At 37.5% G+C, this 16,651-nt stretch overlaps 1 protein-coding gene and 2 non-coding genes across 3 annotated transcripts; 1 reads left to right on the forward strand and 2 right to left on the reverse strand.

The window, feature by feature from the left end:
- Positions 1 to 152: 152 nt before the first annotated feature.
- TRNAT-AGU lies at positions 153 to 226 on the reverse strand. The gene has a single exon. It is a non-coding gene; the product is annotated as a tRNA-Thr (tRNA).
- A 5,006-nt stretch (positions 227 to 5,232) lies between these two features.
- On the forward strand, positions 5,233 to 6,729 carry LOC103945259 (F-box/kelch-repeat protein At5g43190-like). Its single transcript, XM_009355806.3, has one exon. The coding sequence runs from the start codon at positions 5,261 to 5,263 to the stop codon at positions 6,422 to 6,424; it is 1,164 nt and encodes a 387-aa protein (XP_009354081.2). The 5' UTR covers positions 5,233 to 5,260; the 3' UTR covers positions 6,425 to 6,729.
- A 7,332-nt stretch (positions 6,730 to 14,061) lies between these two features.
- On the reverse strand, positions 14,062 to 14,135 carry TRNAT-AGU. The gene has a single exon. It is a non-coding gene; the product is annotated as a tRNA-Thr (tRNA).
- Positions 14,136 to 16,651: the final 2,516 nt, after the last annotated feature.

Here is a 16,651-nt window from a genome sequence, read left to right on the forward strand (position 1 = left end):
AGAGACCTGTGGATTTCTTGCCAATGGCGGAATGAGAAACTTTTAGCAGCTTGTTCTAGAGAGAGAGAGAGAGAGAGTGAATGCCTGGAGTTCATGTAAAACCCTAGAGTTGCAGAACCAAAAAAAAGAGAGAGCAAAAAGATTGAAGAAATTGCTCTCGTTGAGAGGCGAACCCAATACCTCCTGCTTACTAAGCAGGTGCTCTAACCAACTGAGCTACAAGAGCTTTGATGCTTACGATTACGTTTAAAACATATATATATTATTATACGTTTTTTTTTTTTTTTTTTTTTGGTTAGTCAAAATAAAACTAACCGAAACAAACTGTTCTCGTTCAGAGTCGAAAGTCCCGCTTACTAAACAGTAAACACAATCTGCTTCCATTGAGAGTTAAAACACAAAATTAGGAGGAATTCTAATTAACAGCAAAGTCTGCAATTAGCTGAGGTAAAATTTTTGCAGAAGAGCTCTTAATTTTTCCTTTCTAGACGCTAATGAAAATCTATCAAATAGACTTTGATATCTTTTGATGGCTTAGCAAACTATATCGAACGTGTAGCACTCGTTATCAGTTGATTGTGATAGTGGATCCACATATGGACCAATGTATTCAAATGCCCCAGTTTCTTATAATTGTTTCTCATTCATGGTTTATTTTATGTTCTTCTTGAACACGTTTGTCACGAGAGCAAAATAGTTGAAAAATGCCTTACAGAAGTCGGAGTAGAGTAAGAAGCCATGAACAACAAGCCAAACTAGACTCGGATAGGAAAAATTTATGAATCTACCATTGGTTGAGCATGAAGTATTTATGAAATAATCTTTAAAATAAAAAACATGTGTTGCAATATTATTGGTTCATGTTATGCGCGCGAGTTTATCAATTTTGCGGGATGCCTTGTGGATTAGGAGCATTCCCAACTATATGTTAGAATGCTAGGATGCAGTCCCCCCTTGGTGATCTCCCCTCAGTCTCAATCAAGAAATGATCCTGATCTCCTTCTACTTGTCCATTCCACGAACTTTCCTTGAAAATTTCATAATACAAAACCACCCGATCGATCCCTCAGCTCATATTTTCCAGAAACACACACAGGCAGCAGCTTAGAGCACCCATGTTCACCATTGGATTGTCAATCCCTCCGGGAGCTGATGGCCGGGTAAACAAAGTCCCAACCTTTATAAACCAGAGTCTTATCAAAGTCTTCATCTCTAGGTTCTAAATCGCCTAATTGGTTTGGAACCCCAAAAATAAGGGTGGGACAGAAATGCCAAACAAGCTCTCAACTCGTAGGCTCTGTGCAATATTTCCACCTGCACTATCACCAACTATGTACAATCTCATCTCCATAGTTGGCTAACCACGGCTCTCTTTTGCCATCTGCTTCTTTGTTGCTTGTGTGAGAAGCAACCCATTGAAGAGCCGCCCAGCCATGCACCTTCATAAGCACATGGAAATTTTTTTATAATATTTTAGTGTGTTGTGTGCCACAAACAGTATTCCATACCGGACTTGGATCCTCTCCTGAGCCCAAGGAGAGAATCCTTCTGACCAAAGCACTTAGGCCGTTGGATGAAAATTCAACGGCTACAAACAGAGGGATCCCTTTAAAGTTATAATAATTATAGCCGTTGGATTTTCATCCAACGGCCCAAGTGCTTTGGTCAAGAGGATCCTCTCCTTGGGCTCAGGAGATGATCCAAATCCTTCCATACCACCTACTGCAGGAGACTCGGAGTGGAATGGGAACAAGTGGGTTTCTCACATTTTTTAATAATTATTTTGTGCATGCATTCAATGTTTTTAGAATTTTTTTTATTGTGTTGAGCACCACAAACCATGTGGCCTGAGTTAGGTCATATTTTTTAAATAATTTTTTGTCAGTTTTCTTTGTGCCATAAGTCGAGGACCATAGACACGTAACCTGGGAGGAGAAAGGATGATCAACACGTGGGAATCATGGGCAATATAGGTATTTTACTGTGTGAATCATGCAGCAAGAAGGTAATGGAAAGGAAAAAACAGGGGTATTTCCGTCCGGACACTATTAATGAACAGTGTCATTCCCAACTGGATTTTAGTATATATAATTTTTCAGACCAACCTCAATGGTTGGGATTAAATCTAAACTTTTAGTCCAAAAAATTTTTGGAATTAAATCTAAACTTTTGGTCCAAAAAATTTAAGTTCCAACTCAAAACAGTTTAAACTTTTAGTCCAAAAAAATTTAAGTTCCAACTCAAAACAGTTTTTCTTCTTCCATGTTATTTGCTTAAAATTTTAGCGAAAATTATTAAAGAATAATTTTAGGCTTTTTTTCTTTTTTTTTTTTGACAACTTTTTTATGTAAATAAAATTTATGTAGATTATCCTACTTTATATTTATGAACATGTTAACATAAAAGTATTTAAATTTGGATAAACAATAGAAAATCGCTAAATCTATCTCATTCTTACGCATATACACCACATGAAATAACATGGAAAACCACACGACCTACCCCATTCTTAAAATCAAATACACAGGTGAGCAGAAAGATCAAAAAATAAAAAATAAAGAAGAAGAATTGTTTGGCAAAAGTGGTTTTTTTGTAGATGTTTGAACAAATACATAGGTATTTATAGACTGTTTGAGTGAATTTTTATTTAAATAATTTTTTAAATTGTTTTAGCTATTGAATTTAATTTTAAGTTGTCAGATTTTTTTTACCGTTAGATTTACTCATATTTGATCTTATGCATTGAATTTAATGTATTTATAAATTTTATTTTAAAAAAATTGAATCTAGACCGTTGATTGAACTAGCAATCTAACCACGTGGGTCATACAATAAAAAAAATAGGGGGAAACTTGATATAGGTCCAATTTTTTGAGCCAATAGAAGGAATAGTCCAATTTATTAAAATAAGTCCAATTCCTTAAATCTTATTATTTTATTATCAATAATTATCTCTTAAATGATAAGATTTATTATAAAAATCAAATTTCTTCCTAATTATCTCTTTGATTATTTATTTATTTTGTTCTTTCTTGTTCTTTATCCCGTTTTAAACCCCATTTATAGATTTTAGTTTTTATTTTTATAATCAACCTATATCATAGGTTAATTATATTTATCTACCTATATGATAGATTCTTTTTTATAATTAAGTAAGATTCATGTGTCTTGCTTGTAGATATAGTATGTTTTTTCTACCTTTTAGTTAAGTTTCATATCTTACTTATAGGTATGATATACATTCATATATTTGTTACTTGAGTTTGGGTAGAATGATTTGCAGATAGATTTATGTCAATATATATATATATTATTTTTTTTGTTATATGATATTAATTATATTTTTTGGGGTTGAAAATTCATAATATTAGAAGATTTTAATTGATTTTTAATATTTTTAGAAAATATAAAATGAGCATTCAAAAAATAAATACATATAATTAGGTAATTGGACTCACTCCTAAAAACCATCTATGTTTTTGGATCTGGATCTAAATGTGACATCCCACATCACCCAGGGGAGTGATCCTTAAATGTGTATTCTCATCCCTACCTAGCACGAGGCCTTTGGGAGCTCACTGGCTTCGGGTTCCATGGGAACTCCGAAGTTAAGCGAGAAGGGGGCTAGAGCAATCCCATGATGGGTGACCCACTAGGAAGTTGCTTGTGAGTTCCCAAAAACAAAACCGTGAGGGCGTGGTCGGGGCCCAAAGCGGACAATATCGTGCGACGGTGGTGGAGCAGGTTCGGAAAGTGATCCGCCCCAGATCGGGAAGTGACACTAAAGGCCCCAAAAATTAATTGTTAGTTTGTCCGCAAGTTGCCAACGGAGTCAACAACGGGGTTAAATTTGGCTTAAAAATAAATTCTAACCTAAATTCTTTGTTTAGCTCAACGATTAAAGAAGTTTTGGGTAAGTTAAAAACTTAAATTTTGAATTTTAACCCAATCATAAGAAATTGGTCTAAAGGATTAGAAATATTCAAAATGTTTAGGCATCAACCCGCGAATGAATCGCTAAGAGCGGTTGATAAATCAATCCAAAAAGTGTGGAGGGCTCAAATCAACGGTCAAAAACAATCTTGCTTGCACGAAAAGGTTGAATCGCCCAATCATAGAGTTAAGTTACTCCAAATTGACTTTCACATGCCATCACAAACACCGCCCACCGAGTTTTCATAGAATCAATCACTTCACCAATATGAGAATTAATCCAAAACAAGTAAGCACGTAGTTGAAATTGTAGTTCATAGATAACAAATTTAGACTTTGTCAACCAGAAGTTAGTGGGAAATATGAAAAAAGGTTAATTTCGTGTATTAAAAATTTGAGGGAGAGGTACCCTAAATCAATAATAATTCATACTTTAGTGTCATGTCTTAGTCCTATATTTGATTACAAATCTATGGAAAGTTCTATTTAGTACATATATTCTAGTATCATGCTCCCTTCTCTTGAGGCGTATTTATTTATTTATTTATTCTAAATTGGTATGCAAGATAAAGATGTTCCGTGCAGTCTTAATACAATTTTTAACTAAAAGGGTCTTAGAAATTAGTATAACTCTTCATTTTGGTTTCTGAGATTTGAAATCAATAAAAGTAGCTCATGAGTTTATCAACCATCAATTATTTTGGTTATTCCGTAAAAAAATCTGTTGATTAAGGACCAAAATGAGAAAAAAAAGGCCCACAACTTAATAAACACTGGGCCAAAATGATTTGACAAAATTTGAGGGTATATTTGTCATTTTATCCTTATTAATAGAGATTTGTCATGAAATGACCAAATGATTGATGGTGAACACACTCAGAGACCATTACAATTGCTTTCGATTTTCAAGGACAAAAATGAAGAGTTATGTCAATTTCAATGACCAATTTGATTAAAAAAAAAACTTTGTAATAACGTATCATGGATCGTTTACAACTTTATGTTCAAGTTTTCTATGCAGGCAGGTGAACATACGTTCATGTCTAACATTCTCAGATCAAAATCTTGATGCCCACTTGATTTCCCGTCCCAAAATTTGCACTTAAAAATGATTAACCACCTAACACTTGACTCTTTCTTGATTATTAAAATAAACACTTGGATTAAGTGTGAATAATTAAGGTCATTAGCGTAAGTCAATGCTTTTTACATCACTTCGTATTTAATCTTCAACCCTCTCGCGGCAAAACCTACGAACGCGCACACTCTCTCTCTCTCTCTCTCTCTCTCTCTCTCTCTCTCTCTCCTCCCAAATGCTCTGTTTCAAATGAAAGGCCACTCTCAGCCAAACCACAACTGTCAAACCACCGCCGTTCCCTCCTCTCCTTCCACCCCACCGGATATGGATGCCGGAATATGGAGCAAGCTGCCGGAGGAGATCCTCGAGCTCGTCCTCTCTTTCCTCCCTCTCAAAAACTTGCTGAAACTTCGATCGACTTGCAAGCGCTTCAAGTCTTTGTTATTCTCTCCCTCCTTCGTCTTCAAGCACTCCTCCTCCCCCTTCCCCTCCTTCCTCCTCCTCTCCCACCCTCAGTGCTTCCACCACTTCCCTCTCTACGACACCACCGCCGCCACCTGGCGCAAGTTACCTTTCTCTCTCTCTCCTCTGCTACCCTGCGCAACAGGCGCAGCACAAGCCTCCCTCCTCTCTTCGTCCAATGGGTTGCTCTGTTTCTTTCTCCCCAATTCGTTTCTCGTCTTGAACCTTATGACCAAGTCCTCCAGAGTGATCGAATTCCCATATTACCCTTTTGGATTCGAGATTTTCTCTTTGATTTCCACCCCTGCTGGGTACAATCTGTTCATGATCTCTTCTGGGTCGTCGTCCAAAAGCACTTTGCTCTACGATTCGAAGGCCCAATCTTGGCAAAAATTCAACTTTTCCGAGACGGTTTTAAGCAACAATTGTCAGGAGAAGGGAGTTTACTTCAAAGGGTGTTTGTATTTCGTGACGCCGGAGCCGTTTTCGATTGTCTGCTTCGATATAGAGAGCGGGAAGTGGGAAAGACCGATTCCGGAGCTGCCGGCGGAGCTCATGTTTGCTCGGCTAGTCAGCAGCGGAGACGGCGGAGGAGGAGAGGGGAATAAGCTGTGTCTGATTGGTGGGGTCGGCAGAAATGGGATTGCCAGGAGCTTGAAAGTGTGGGAATGGGAATGCAGCGGCGGAATGAAGTGGGTGGAGGTGGAGAGATTGCCGGAAAGGATGTGCAAGAAGTTGATGTCGGTTTGTTTCCACAACTACGAGCACCTCTACTGCTTTTGGCATCAGGGTTTGATCTGCGTCTGCTGCTACAATTGGCCGGAGGTTTTGTACTTCAAGGTTTCGAGGAGGACGTGGCATTGGGTCCCCAAATGCCCTTCTCTGCCGGATAAATCCAACTGCGGGTTCCGGTGGTTTTCCTTTGTGCCGAACTTGTATGCATCGGCTTGAGGAGAAAGAATTGCATGAAACGATAAGCAACGATGGCGTTGACGGTGGTATTGCCTAAAGGGGTGCATGTCTTTTCTCATTTTCTGCTTCTGCTTCTGATAAGTACTTATTTGTTCCCTATCCGATTCTGCTTGTGTACATATTCATAAAGGGCGATCTGTTTGGACATTAGATTTTTATTTTATTTTATTTTATTTTTATTGCCCTGGGATTTCATATTTTAGAATAGTGTTACGAGTAATGCTACACTTATTACATAATTGTACCACCATTTATACTATATGTCTAATTGAGGTAGGGTCACATATGTGGGTTCCATCTCTAGTTGAGAGATAGTACAAACGATGATACAAATATACGGTAAAAGTAGCATTTATTTTCCTATTCAATAGTACAAGAGATGTTAATTTGATCCGTTAATTTTTTACAAAAAAATGATTTCAACACATTTATTTTAACTTTATAAGTTTCTCTTTATTTATAACCATCAAATCAAATAAACCAATCAGATTCAATTGTCAAGATTAAATAGAAATGTATAAAAAAAAAAAAACTAAAAGAACTGGTAATCACTTTTCTTTCTTATTTGATGCAAGTAAATATCGTCTGAATGAACTTAACATGAAACAAAGGAAACGCTGACACAACCATTGACCCTTTCTTTGCTTGCTATTGATCATTAAAATAATTTAATTTCATACCAAACACAATACTAATTAGCGTGTCACTATTAACATATGGATACGAAAATTTCTTTTAACATGATTGGAAGAAAATTATTTTATTTTCAGCCGTAAATTCTAAAAAAGGGCATTGAAATTTGGATCAAAAGAAAGCAAAAGAGTGGTTGGTTTATTAATATATTTTCTGTTGCTTTCCAAACGACATTGAAATTTTTTTTTTTGGCATAATATTTAATAATATGGATACGAAAATTATGTCAAAAATATGAAGTAACAAGAAGTCTATAAAAAGCCTCATTTAGAGTTCCTTAGCATTCCTCTAGAAAAAAATAGGATGGAAAATTGTAAACAGTGTCTCTCTTAATTTCTAAAAGTAGATGACTATTCAAAAAGTAAGAAATTGGTTGATGTTGAGAGAAATTGAAGAAAAGGGAAGAGAACGCATGTCACACTCGTCAACTACTCTAGAAACTAGAACTAAGTTGAACAGGTCACAGAAATACGAGTTTATTGTACTTTTATGCGCATACCAAAGTATATTCTAACAAAAATAACGAATATCAACGTCGGAAGAAAAATGAAGTAGGCAAACCACATTTGATTGTGTATCAGCTTTGACATCGAGGGTGGCATTGTTGTATCTGTACTGTGCTGCTACATCCCCAGAGGGGAGACCTCATTTCTTAGCCAAACCCGAGTTAAGGGCCAAAGGTAAATGTCTACAAGGAGATTGAGAAGCTGATTTGAGTAGAGTTAATTGATTGTTTGTTTGAGTGTCCATAATTTTTGTGCCTCTACTTCTTTATATAGAGATCTAAGAAAGCCCATTGCTGAAAACATTGAACATTCCCGAATGAACTCTACTGCCATCTTGCATGTGATGTAATATTAAAATAGGCAAGCTTGCATTTCCACCACATGTCTATCTCCCACTTGCAATAAAATAATTAAAAGAAGCAAGTTGTCTTCTTTCACCACACCCCTTTGCCCGAAAGCTTGCATGGTGCCTTCCCAACCACCCAAACAATTGGGAAAAGTATTATTTTAATGTCAAACTATCCCACTTGATGCAACCAAATATCTTCCAAGTTAGCCTCTTGCACAATAATCCTCCAAATGCCATATTTTACTCAAATGGCCCGAATAAGTAAAATGGTGCACATTTTAGTTGCAAACAAAGATGATGCGAGTTATCCACTTCAATCAAATCTCATTGCCAAACGAGCTCGACATACCAACAAGGTTGCTTGATTTGAGTTAAAGCTTAGAGCAACTCCAGCGTTGGAGCCCTCCCCCCTGGCAATACACTATTCAATCCACCTAATGAACAGTAATTGCCCTTAATGAACAGTAAGTAGCCCTGGCAATAGATTTTGCATCTCCACCGTTACACTTCTATAGCCCTGGCAATAGGCAATAAAATATTAGTATTTTTTTTATTTATAAAATTAATACAAAATAATTTTAAATGTAATATCGGATAAGATTTTTAATCGTTGTCGGTGCGCCACGTGTCATTATCCTAAGTATTATTAAATAATACAAAATAAATAATTATAATATGGATTTCTGATAAGATTATTAACCAATCACGTCGCGCCACGTGTCATAATCGGTTCACAATCTTTGAGGATAGATTTCCATCAGATTTTAAACGAATGACGGCATGCCACGTGTCATAATCTATTAACAATCTTGGATGATAGATTTCCATCAGATTTTTAACGAATGACGGCATGCCACGTGGCATTATGCAGAACCTAATCCTTTCTGAATCCTCTATATAATCCACCATCCATCTTCACAAATCTCACACCAAAATTCTCAAGATCTCTATCATTATTCATAATTTCTGCTTCCTTATTCACAAAAATCAGTTTCAATATTCATAGTTTATGTTTCTTTCTTTCAATGTCTTCTTCTTCTTCCTCAAGGATGATGTGGGAATTGAATCAGGAAGAGGAAGACTTGTTTAACCAATCAGAATCAATGTTCAATCACCAGGGGGTAAGAAATGAGAGGGAAGAAGATGAGGAGCGTCAAATGAGAGATGACGACGTAAGAAGGGGCAGAGCCTCACATTCCCGTCGAGTCATCCAAGCTGCGGCTCAGATCTGCAGGCCCAGGCGTTCCGGAAACCTTGATAGAAGCAGGCAACGACGAGGTATGGAACTCTTGAATGATTATTTTGTTCCTAATAGTGCATTCCCTGATACGTACTTTAGACGTCGTTTTAGAATGGAACGACATTTGTTCAACAAAATCATGATTGCTGTTTGCAACCATGATTCTTATTTTGTGCAAAAAAAAGATGCTTTTGGTGCTATGGGTCTACTGCCGGAGCAAAAAATTACTGCTGCCTTGCGGATGCTTGCATATGGAGCATCTGCAGACCAAGTGGATGAGATAACGAGGATGGGGCAATCAACCATTCTTGAGTCCCTGATGAGGTTTTGCGGAGCAATCGAATCTATCTACACGGCTGAGTACCTCCGCAAACCCACACACATGGACTTGGAGCGGCTGTTGAAGAAGGCAGAGATGCGTGGCTTTCCTGGGATGATTGGAAGCATTGATTGTATGCACTGGACGTGGAAAAACTGTCCAAGTGCATGGCAAGGCGCTTATGGGGACAGAAAAGGGGCAAAAAGTATCATTCTGGAAGCGGTGGCATCTTTTGATACATGGATTTGGCACGCCTTTTTCGGGGTCCCGGGAGCTCAAAATGACATCAACGTCCTTGCCCAATCCCCAGTGTTCAACGATGTCCTGCAAGGAAAGGCACCAAAAGTTACATATGAGGTCAACGGACGTATGTACGACGGGCCATACTACCTAGCTGACGGCATCTACCCGCGCTGGTCAACATTTGTCAAAACAGTGCCACGTCCGCGGAGTGCGAAGGAAAAACACTTTGCAAGCTGTCAAGAGGGGTGCAGGAAGGATGTGGAGCGTTGTTTTGGTATCCTCCAAGCTCGCTGGGCGATCGTCAGGGGTGCTGCCAGATTGTTTGATGTAGAGTCGCTTCGATCCATCATGATGACGTGCATCATTCTTCACAACATGATTGTGGAAGATGAGTACGATTATGAAGCTGTTGATGAATATGAGCCAGACCCGATGAACAATTCAAGAACACGTATATATTGTGCTCATGACGCCACCGATGACCCCGTGCAACATGAGCCATTACAAAGGGATGGACGTTACAATGAAAGGCTCATTCAACGATATACTGCATTTCAAATGCCAGACATGCACAATGCCCGACAAATTGACTTGATAGAGCACCAGTGGGCATTGAAACAAGCTGAAGATAATTAAGTTCATTTTAGTGTGTTATTTTGAATTTGGTATGTTTATGTTATTTTATTTGGTGTGTTTTATTATTTGGTATGTTTATGTAATTTTTTTATGTTTATGTTTATGTAATTCTTAGTATATGTAATTCTTAGTATGTTTATGTAATTTTTTTATGTTTATGTTTATGTAATTCTTAGTATATGTAATCTATGTTTTTTTAATGGACTTTTAACAACATAAATAACTTACCAAATTAAATAACTTACCAAATTAATTTGAATAAATATTCATGAACATGGAAACAACATAAATAATACAAACAATAAATAATAAATTACAACCCAAAGTGATTGGAAAATTATGGGCTCCGATTACAAAAAGTACTCTATTCATCATCACTTAACCAATTTGTGCTGCTAGGATGATCTTCTCTTGCGGTGCTAGAACCACCTTGGCTTGCTATTGTTTCTCTTGCACGCCTCCTTCGCACCACGTCCGCTTTCTCTGACTTCCAAAAAAATTTAGAATTTGGAGACTTCCCTTCTAAAGACATGTTCATAATCTCACGATCTTGTTGAGCTCGTCTTTCTTCTCTAACATGTTCCCTTTCTTGCCTAAGTAGCTCTCTTTCTCTCTCATTAGCATAAAATTCTCTCTCAACAGCTGCTGCTTTTGATGCCTTATCAGCCTTATCAGCCTCATCTTTCGCCAGTTCCCTCGCCAAAGTCAATTCACCTTGGCGAGTAAGTTCTTCCATGAACTTTGCATAATCGTTCTTGGAAGCACTCTCTTTTCTCTTTGTAGCCTTCTTACCTTGAGGCCTAATTGGAAAACGGGTCGAACCCGACGCTTGTTCAGGGAGGGGCGTTTCGGGCACTTCTTCTGCATCATCTTCATGAACATGATCGGGTGTAGAGTGTAGAGGGGTGCTGTTCATGTGCACTTCTGGACCAACTGGCACAACTCTAAATTTAGGACAATCTTTGAAAATATTCCAACATTCCCACCGGTTGAATGATTTATTTTTGCTTTTGGTTTTGGCAGCATACCAAGCTTGTGCTTGAAGTTCCTACACAATAAAAATAAGTAACAAATAAATAATACAAATAAATAATTATAATGAAAATAAGTAACTAGCAAATATATACATATATATATATATAAGTAACAAAGATAATGAAAATAAGTAACAAAGCAAATAAGAAGGCTTCAAGTTTAGTAAATAATGAAAATAATTAACAAATATATATATATATATACATTAATTTTAATGAAAATAAGTAACAAATAAATAATACAAACAACATAATTATAATGTAACAAATAAATGTAACAAATAAGTAACAATAACATAATTATAATGTAACAAACAACATAATTATAATGTAACAAATAAGTAACAATAAATAATAAATTTTGTACGTAACAAATAAAGAATACAAACAATAAATAATAATATCTTGTTACCATATCCGAGTAATTTTCCCCACTTCGAATATTATTACTAGCTTGTGCCAAAGCGTCTCTCCACGTACTAAACGATTGGCTAAGTAATTTCCAACGACTGGACATCGATTCTTTGGTTCTTTTCCCACCAATTTTCTCAAGATAATTGGTATGAATAAGACTCCACATTTCTCGCAACTGCATCTCATTACCCGTAAGCGAACTATGAGTAACTTCAACCCAGCTAGTACACAACGCAACATCTTCAATAAGCGACCAATTCGTACCTGCACCAGTGGTCATTTTGTTGAAAAAAAAATGGATTCAAACTTTGAGACAAAGAAAGGAATGTGATTGAAAGTAGTTGAGAAAATATGAAATTGTTGTGAAGGTAAATGATAATGAGAAGGTATTTATAGAAAAGTAAAAACAATTTTTTTTACAATTTTTTTCAGATTTTTCAGAAATTTTTTTGAATTTTTTTGAATTTTTTACACTTTTTTTTGAATTTTTTTTCAATTAATTAATCTCTGCCGTTGGATATAAAAAAATTTGAATTCCAACGCTCCAGATTGTGCCACGTGTCACAACGGTAACTTTTCAGATTTTTTAAACTATTTTTTCATTTATTTTTTAATTTATAAAGCATTTTAATATCCACCGTTGATCTCAGATCGAACGGTGGATATTAAATCTGACAGTTTTAAAATTTTTTACCGTTGAGATCTAACGGTCCACATTAAGTGACCGTTAGGATCTAACGTACCGTGGGAAGCCACGTGGCTTCCCAACGGTAACAGACAAAACTTTTTTTTTTTCTGATTAAACTGTCAGGACGCGCCCCCACGCGCGGGTGGGGTGCACGCGCCTGACACAAAAAAAATAAAATAATACGCTGACGCCACCCTGGCGTCAGCATGGCGTCACTCCCACCCCGGGCTCAAGGCCTGTCAATTCCTCACGGGCCTGGCCCTCGGGCCTCCCCCGTCCCCCGGCCTGCGTCACGCTGGACGCCTTCCACCGGCCCTCGGGCCTTTGTTCTGGAGCCGGTCCCCCGAGCAAAATGCTACGGTGGGAGTGCTCTTATAATTTCCAAGAACCAACCTGGATGGGGCCAATGAAGGCTCACTAGGGGCAGACAAGTAATTCGTTTGTTTAGTTGCAGATTACAATTATATAATATACTTGGGTTATCTTTGAAGAAAATATATGTATCAATATCCAACATTCGACTTATATTTCATATCAAATATTATCTGAGCAATAGTGCTCTTATTTTGTCATTCAAACCAAAAAAAAACCCTCTTCCACCTATCATGTACTTATATTTTTCTCATCACTTTGCCACTTTCCTTTATTATATTGAAATTTTTGTAACATTGGAATTGTGATACATCATCATTTGAAAATCATCCTTAATATCATACTGCGTATAACCAATCTATAATAAAGTTTTCTTAGTTGTTTTCGGTTGCCCCCACTAGAAGAAATTTATGGCTCCGTCCGAAGAACCAGTCCACAAAATTGACAAGAAACGTTTCAAGAAGTCGTTTATGATCGAGTTGAAGACAATAGATTCGGAAAAGGCAAAAGGAATCCAATTTTTCTCCCTCTATGAACTAAGCAAACCAAAATATGCAACTGTGATGATTATTGATTCAATTGCTTCTAATCCAATGCAGCAACTCAAGAACTACCTAAAAAACCCCACCAGCAAACAACTGATAATTCAAATCGTAAAGCACATCATAATACATAGCAATCCAAAAATTCAAAAAAGAAATTTTCCAACAAAATTTAAAAAAAAAAAAGAAAGTGTTGAAAATATTATTTGGGCTTACAAGTCCAGTTTCAATGTAGGTGGTGATGTTGATCTTCTGGTCAGTGCTGTACTGCTTGTTCAGCAAGTCTGCAAATTTAAACAATACATTAAAAATCCATAACAGAAAATTCAAAATGTAAAACCCTTCGCTGGGGTTTTGTGGCTTTCTTGCCAGTAGAGAGTCGGAGAGAGAGAGAGACCTGTAGATTTCTTGCCAATGGCGGAATGAGAGCAGGGCATTTGGTCAACATATTGCGGGTAGAGGATAGAGAAACTTTTAGAAGCTTGTTCGAGAGAGAGAGAGAGAGAGAGAATGCCTGGAGTTCATGTAAAACCCTAGAGTTGCAGAACCCAAAAAGAGAGAGAAAAAAGGTTGAAGAAATTGCTCTCGTTGAGAGTCGAACTCAAGACCTCCCGCTTACTAAACGGGTGCTCTAACCAACTGAGCTACGAGAGCTTTCATGCTTCTGGTTTAAAATCTATACTATATGGTGTTTTGTTTTTTGGGTAGTGAAAGAAAAACTAACCGAAACAAACTGTTCTCGTTCAGAGTCGAAAGTCCCCCTTACTAAACAGTGAACACAATCTGCTTCCATTGAGAGTTAAAACACAAAATTAGGAGGAATTCTAATTAACTGCAAAGTCTGCAATTAGCTGAGGTAAAATTTTTGCAGAAGAGCTCTTAATTTTTCCTTTTTAGACACTAATGAAAATCTATCAAATAGACTTTGATATCTTTTGATGGCTTAGCAAACTATATCGAACGTGTAGCACTCGTTATCAGTTGATTGCGATAGTGGATCCACATATGGACCTATGTATTCAAACGCCCCAGGTTCTTATAATTGTTTCTCATTCATGGTTTATTTTATGTTCTTCTTGAACACAATTGTCACGAGAGCAAAATGCTTGAAAAATGCCTCACAAAAGTCGGAGTAGAGTAAGAAGTCATGAACAACAAGCCAAACTAGTGTACAAGGTTTCATTAACTCGGATTGGAAAAATTTATGAATTTACCATTACATTGAGCATGAAGTATTTTATGAAATAATCTTTAAAATAAGAAAACATGTGTTGCAATATTATTGGTTCATGTTATGCGCGCGAGTTTATCAATTTTGCGGGATGCCTTGTGGATTAGGAGCATTCCCAGCAATATGTTAGAATGCTAGGATGCAGTTCCCCCTTGGTGATCTCCCCTCAGTCTCGATCAAGAAATGATCCTGATCTCCTTCTACTTGTCCATTCCACGAACTTTCCTTGAAAAATTCATAATACAAAACCACCCGATCGATCCCTCAGCTCATATTTTCCAGAAACACACACAGGCAGCAGCTTAGAGCACCCAAGTTCACCATTGGATTGTCAATGCCTCCGGGAGTTGATGGCCGGGTAAACAAAGTCCCAACCTTTATAAACCAGAGTCTTATCAAAGTCTTCACCTCTAGGTTCTAAATCGCCTAATTGGTTTGGAACCCCAAAAATAAGGGTGGGACAGAAATGCCAAACAAGCTCTCAACTCGTAGGCTCTGTGCAATATTTCCACCTGCACTATCACCACCTATGTACAATCTCACCTCCATAGTTGGCTAACCACGGCTCTATTTTGCCATCTGATTCTTTGTTGCTTGTGTGAGAAGCAACCCATTGAAGAGCCGCCCAGCCATGCATGTTCATAAGCACAAGGAAGTGGGTTCTCTGGGGCAAGTCTGTACTCAACATAGATAGCTACAACTTTGGCTTTTGAGACCAATCGGTTGAGAGATAAAGGTGGAAAAGAAACGAGAAGGCAGGCAGATTCATGGCAAAATGCACATGAAAATGGAAACATCAGACAACGGAACTTTGTTCAAGGAGGCGATTAAATGATATAGGCACTAGTACGAACAATCATCTTTACGATTAGCTTTTCCGACGGAGGATCTCCGGCTTGACCAGCTTGATTGGGCAGCCGTTGATCTTGATCAGACCGCGTCCGCGCTTGCAGTAGCTCACAGCCACCGCAGTCTTTTTCCGCCAAAGGACCCATTCGATAGCTGGGGCCGCCATGGTATGGTTGTTGCTCAGGTTTGGGTTTCCTCCGCCTTTGGGCTTTTGGTGGCTCTGTGTGCGCGCGCGACTACGAGCTCGGAGACGCGAGATACGAGAGGAGAGTTGGGTTTGTGTTCGATTGGACGGAGCCATTTGTTTTGGTCCGGCCCATCAAAGAGGCCCACAATGTGTTTTTTCTCTCGCGTTTTTTGAGCGAATTCAAATTAACTTGCTAACAGCCTTAACACGGAGTGATTCGAACGATGATATGGTAATTGAATATTAACGTAACATTAACAATGTTATATATTGTATATTAGTAGCTAATATTTATGTAAAATCTGTTAGACTAGAATATACAAACACCAAGACCAAAACATGAACCACAACTAGAGAGACTTAACCAGTTTGTGTATAAGAAAACTAGGAAGAAAAGCATACCTGCAGCAGTTCAAGAACTCGAAGCCATGGCAGCAAGCTTTCAGTGAACCTTCTCTTCTCTTGCAGATTATCAAGAACTCGACTTACAAAGAGGTTAAAGTCCAATATGAGCGTGTATTCTGTGAGAAGAGAGGTCACTATATATATACATATAATCTTTACCATAACATATTAGGATCCCCTATTAAAATCCATATAGGAATCAAATACTTGTTTCCTTGTTCTGATCTCAATGCTATACAAAATCCTTCTTTGTCAAGGATTAGCATTCCTTTTATCAATATGACTTTTCTACCAAACTAAACACCTATAGCCGATCCTAAAACTTCTCTATCTCATACTCATATTCTTACAAAATCAACAAATTTTCCTTGGCAAATAGGTTGTGTATGTCGTGTTAATGTAGTTTTCGTATCATACATGTTATCTTAATTGATCATGTCATGTCAAACTCATTATCTTAATGGATTCTTAACAGAAGATCCTAACGACCGAACTCTT

This window comes from the organism of the source record quoted next, unplaced genomic scaffold (genome assembly GCF_019419815.1).
Source record: "Pyrus x bretschneideri cultivar Hongxiangsu unplaced genomic scaffold, Pyrus_bretschneideri_v1 Contig15, whole genome shotgun sequence".
Lineage (NCBI taxonomy): Eukaryota > Viridiplantae > Streptophyta > Magnoliopsida > Rosales > Rosaceae > Pyrus > Pyrus x bretschneideri.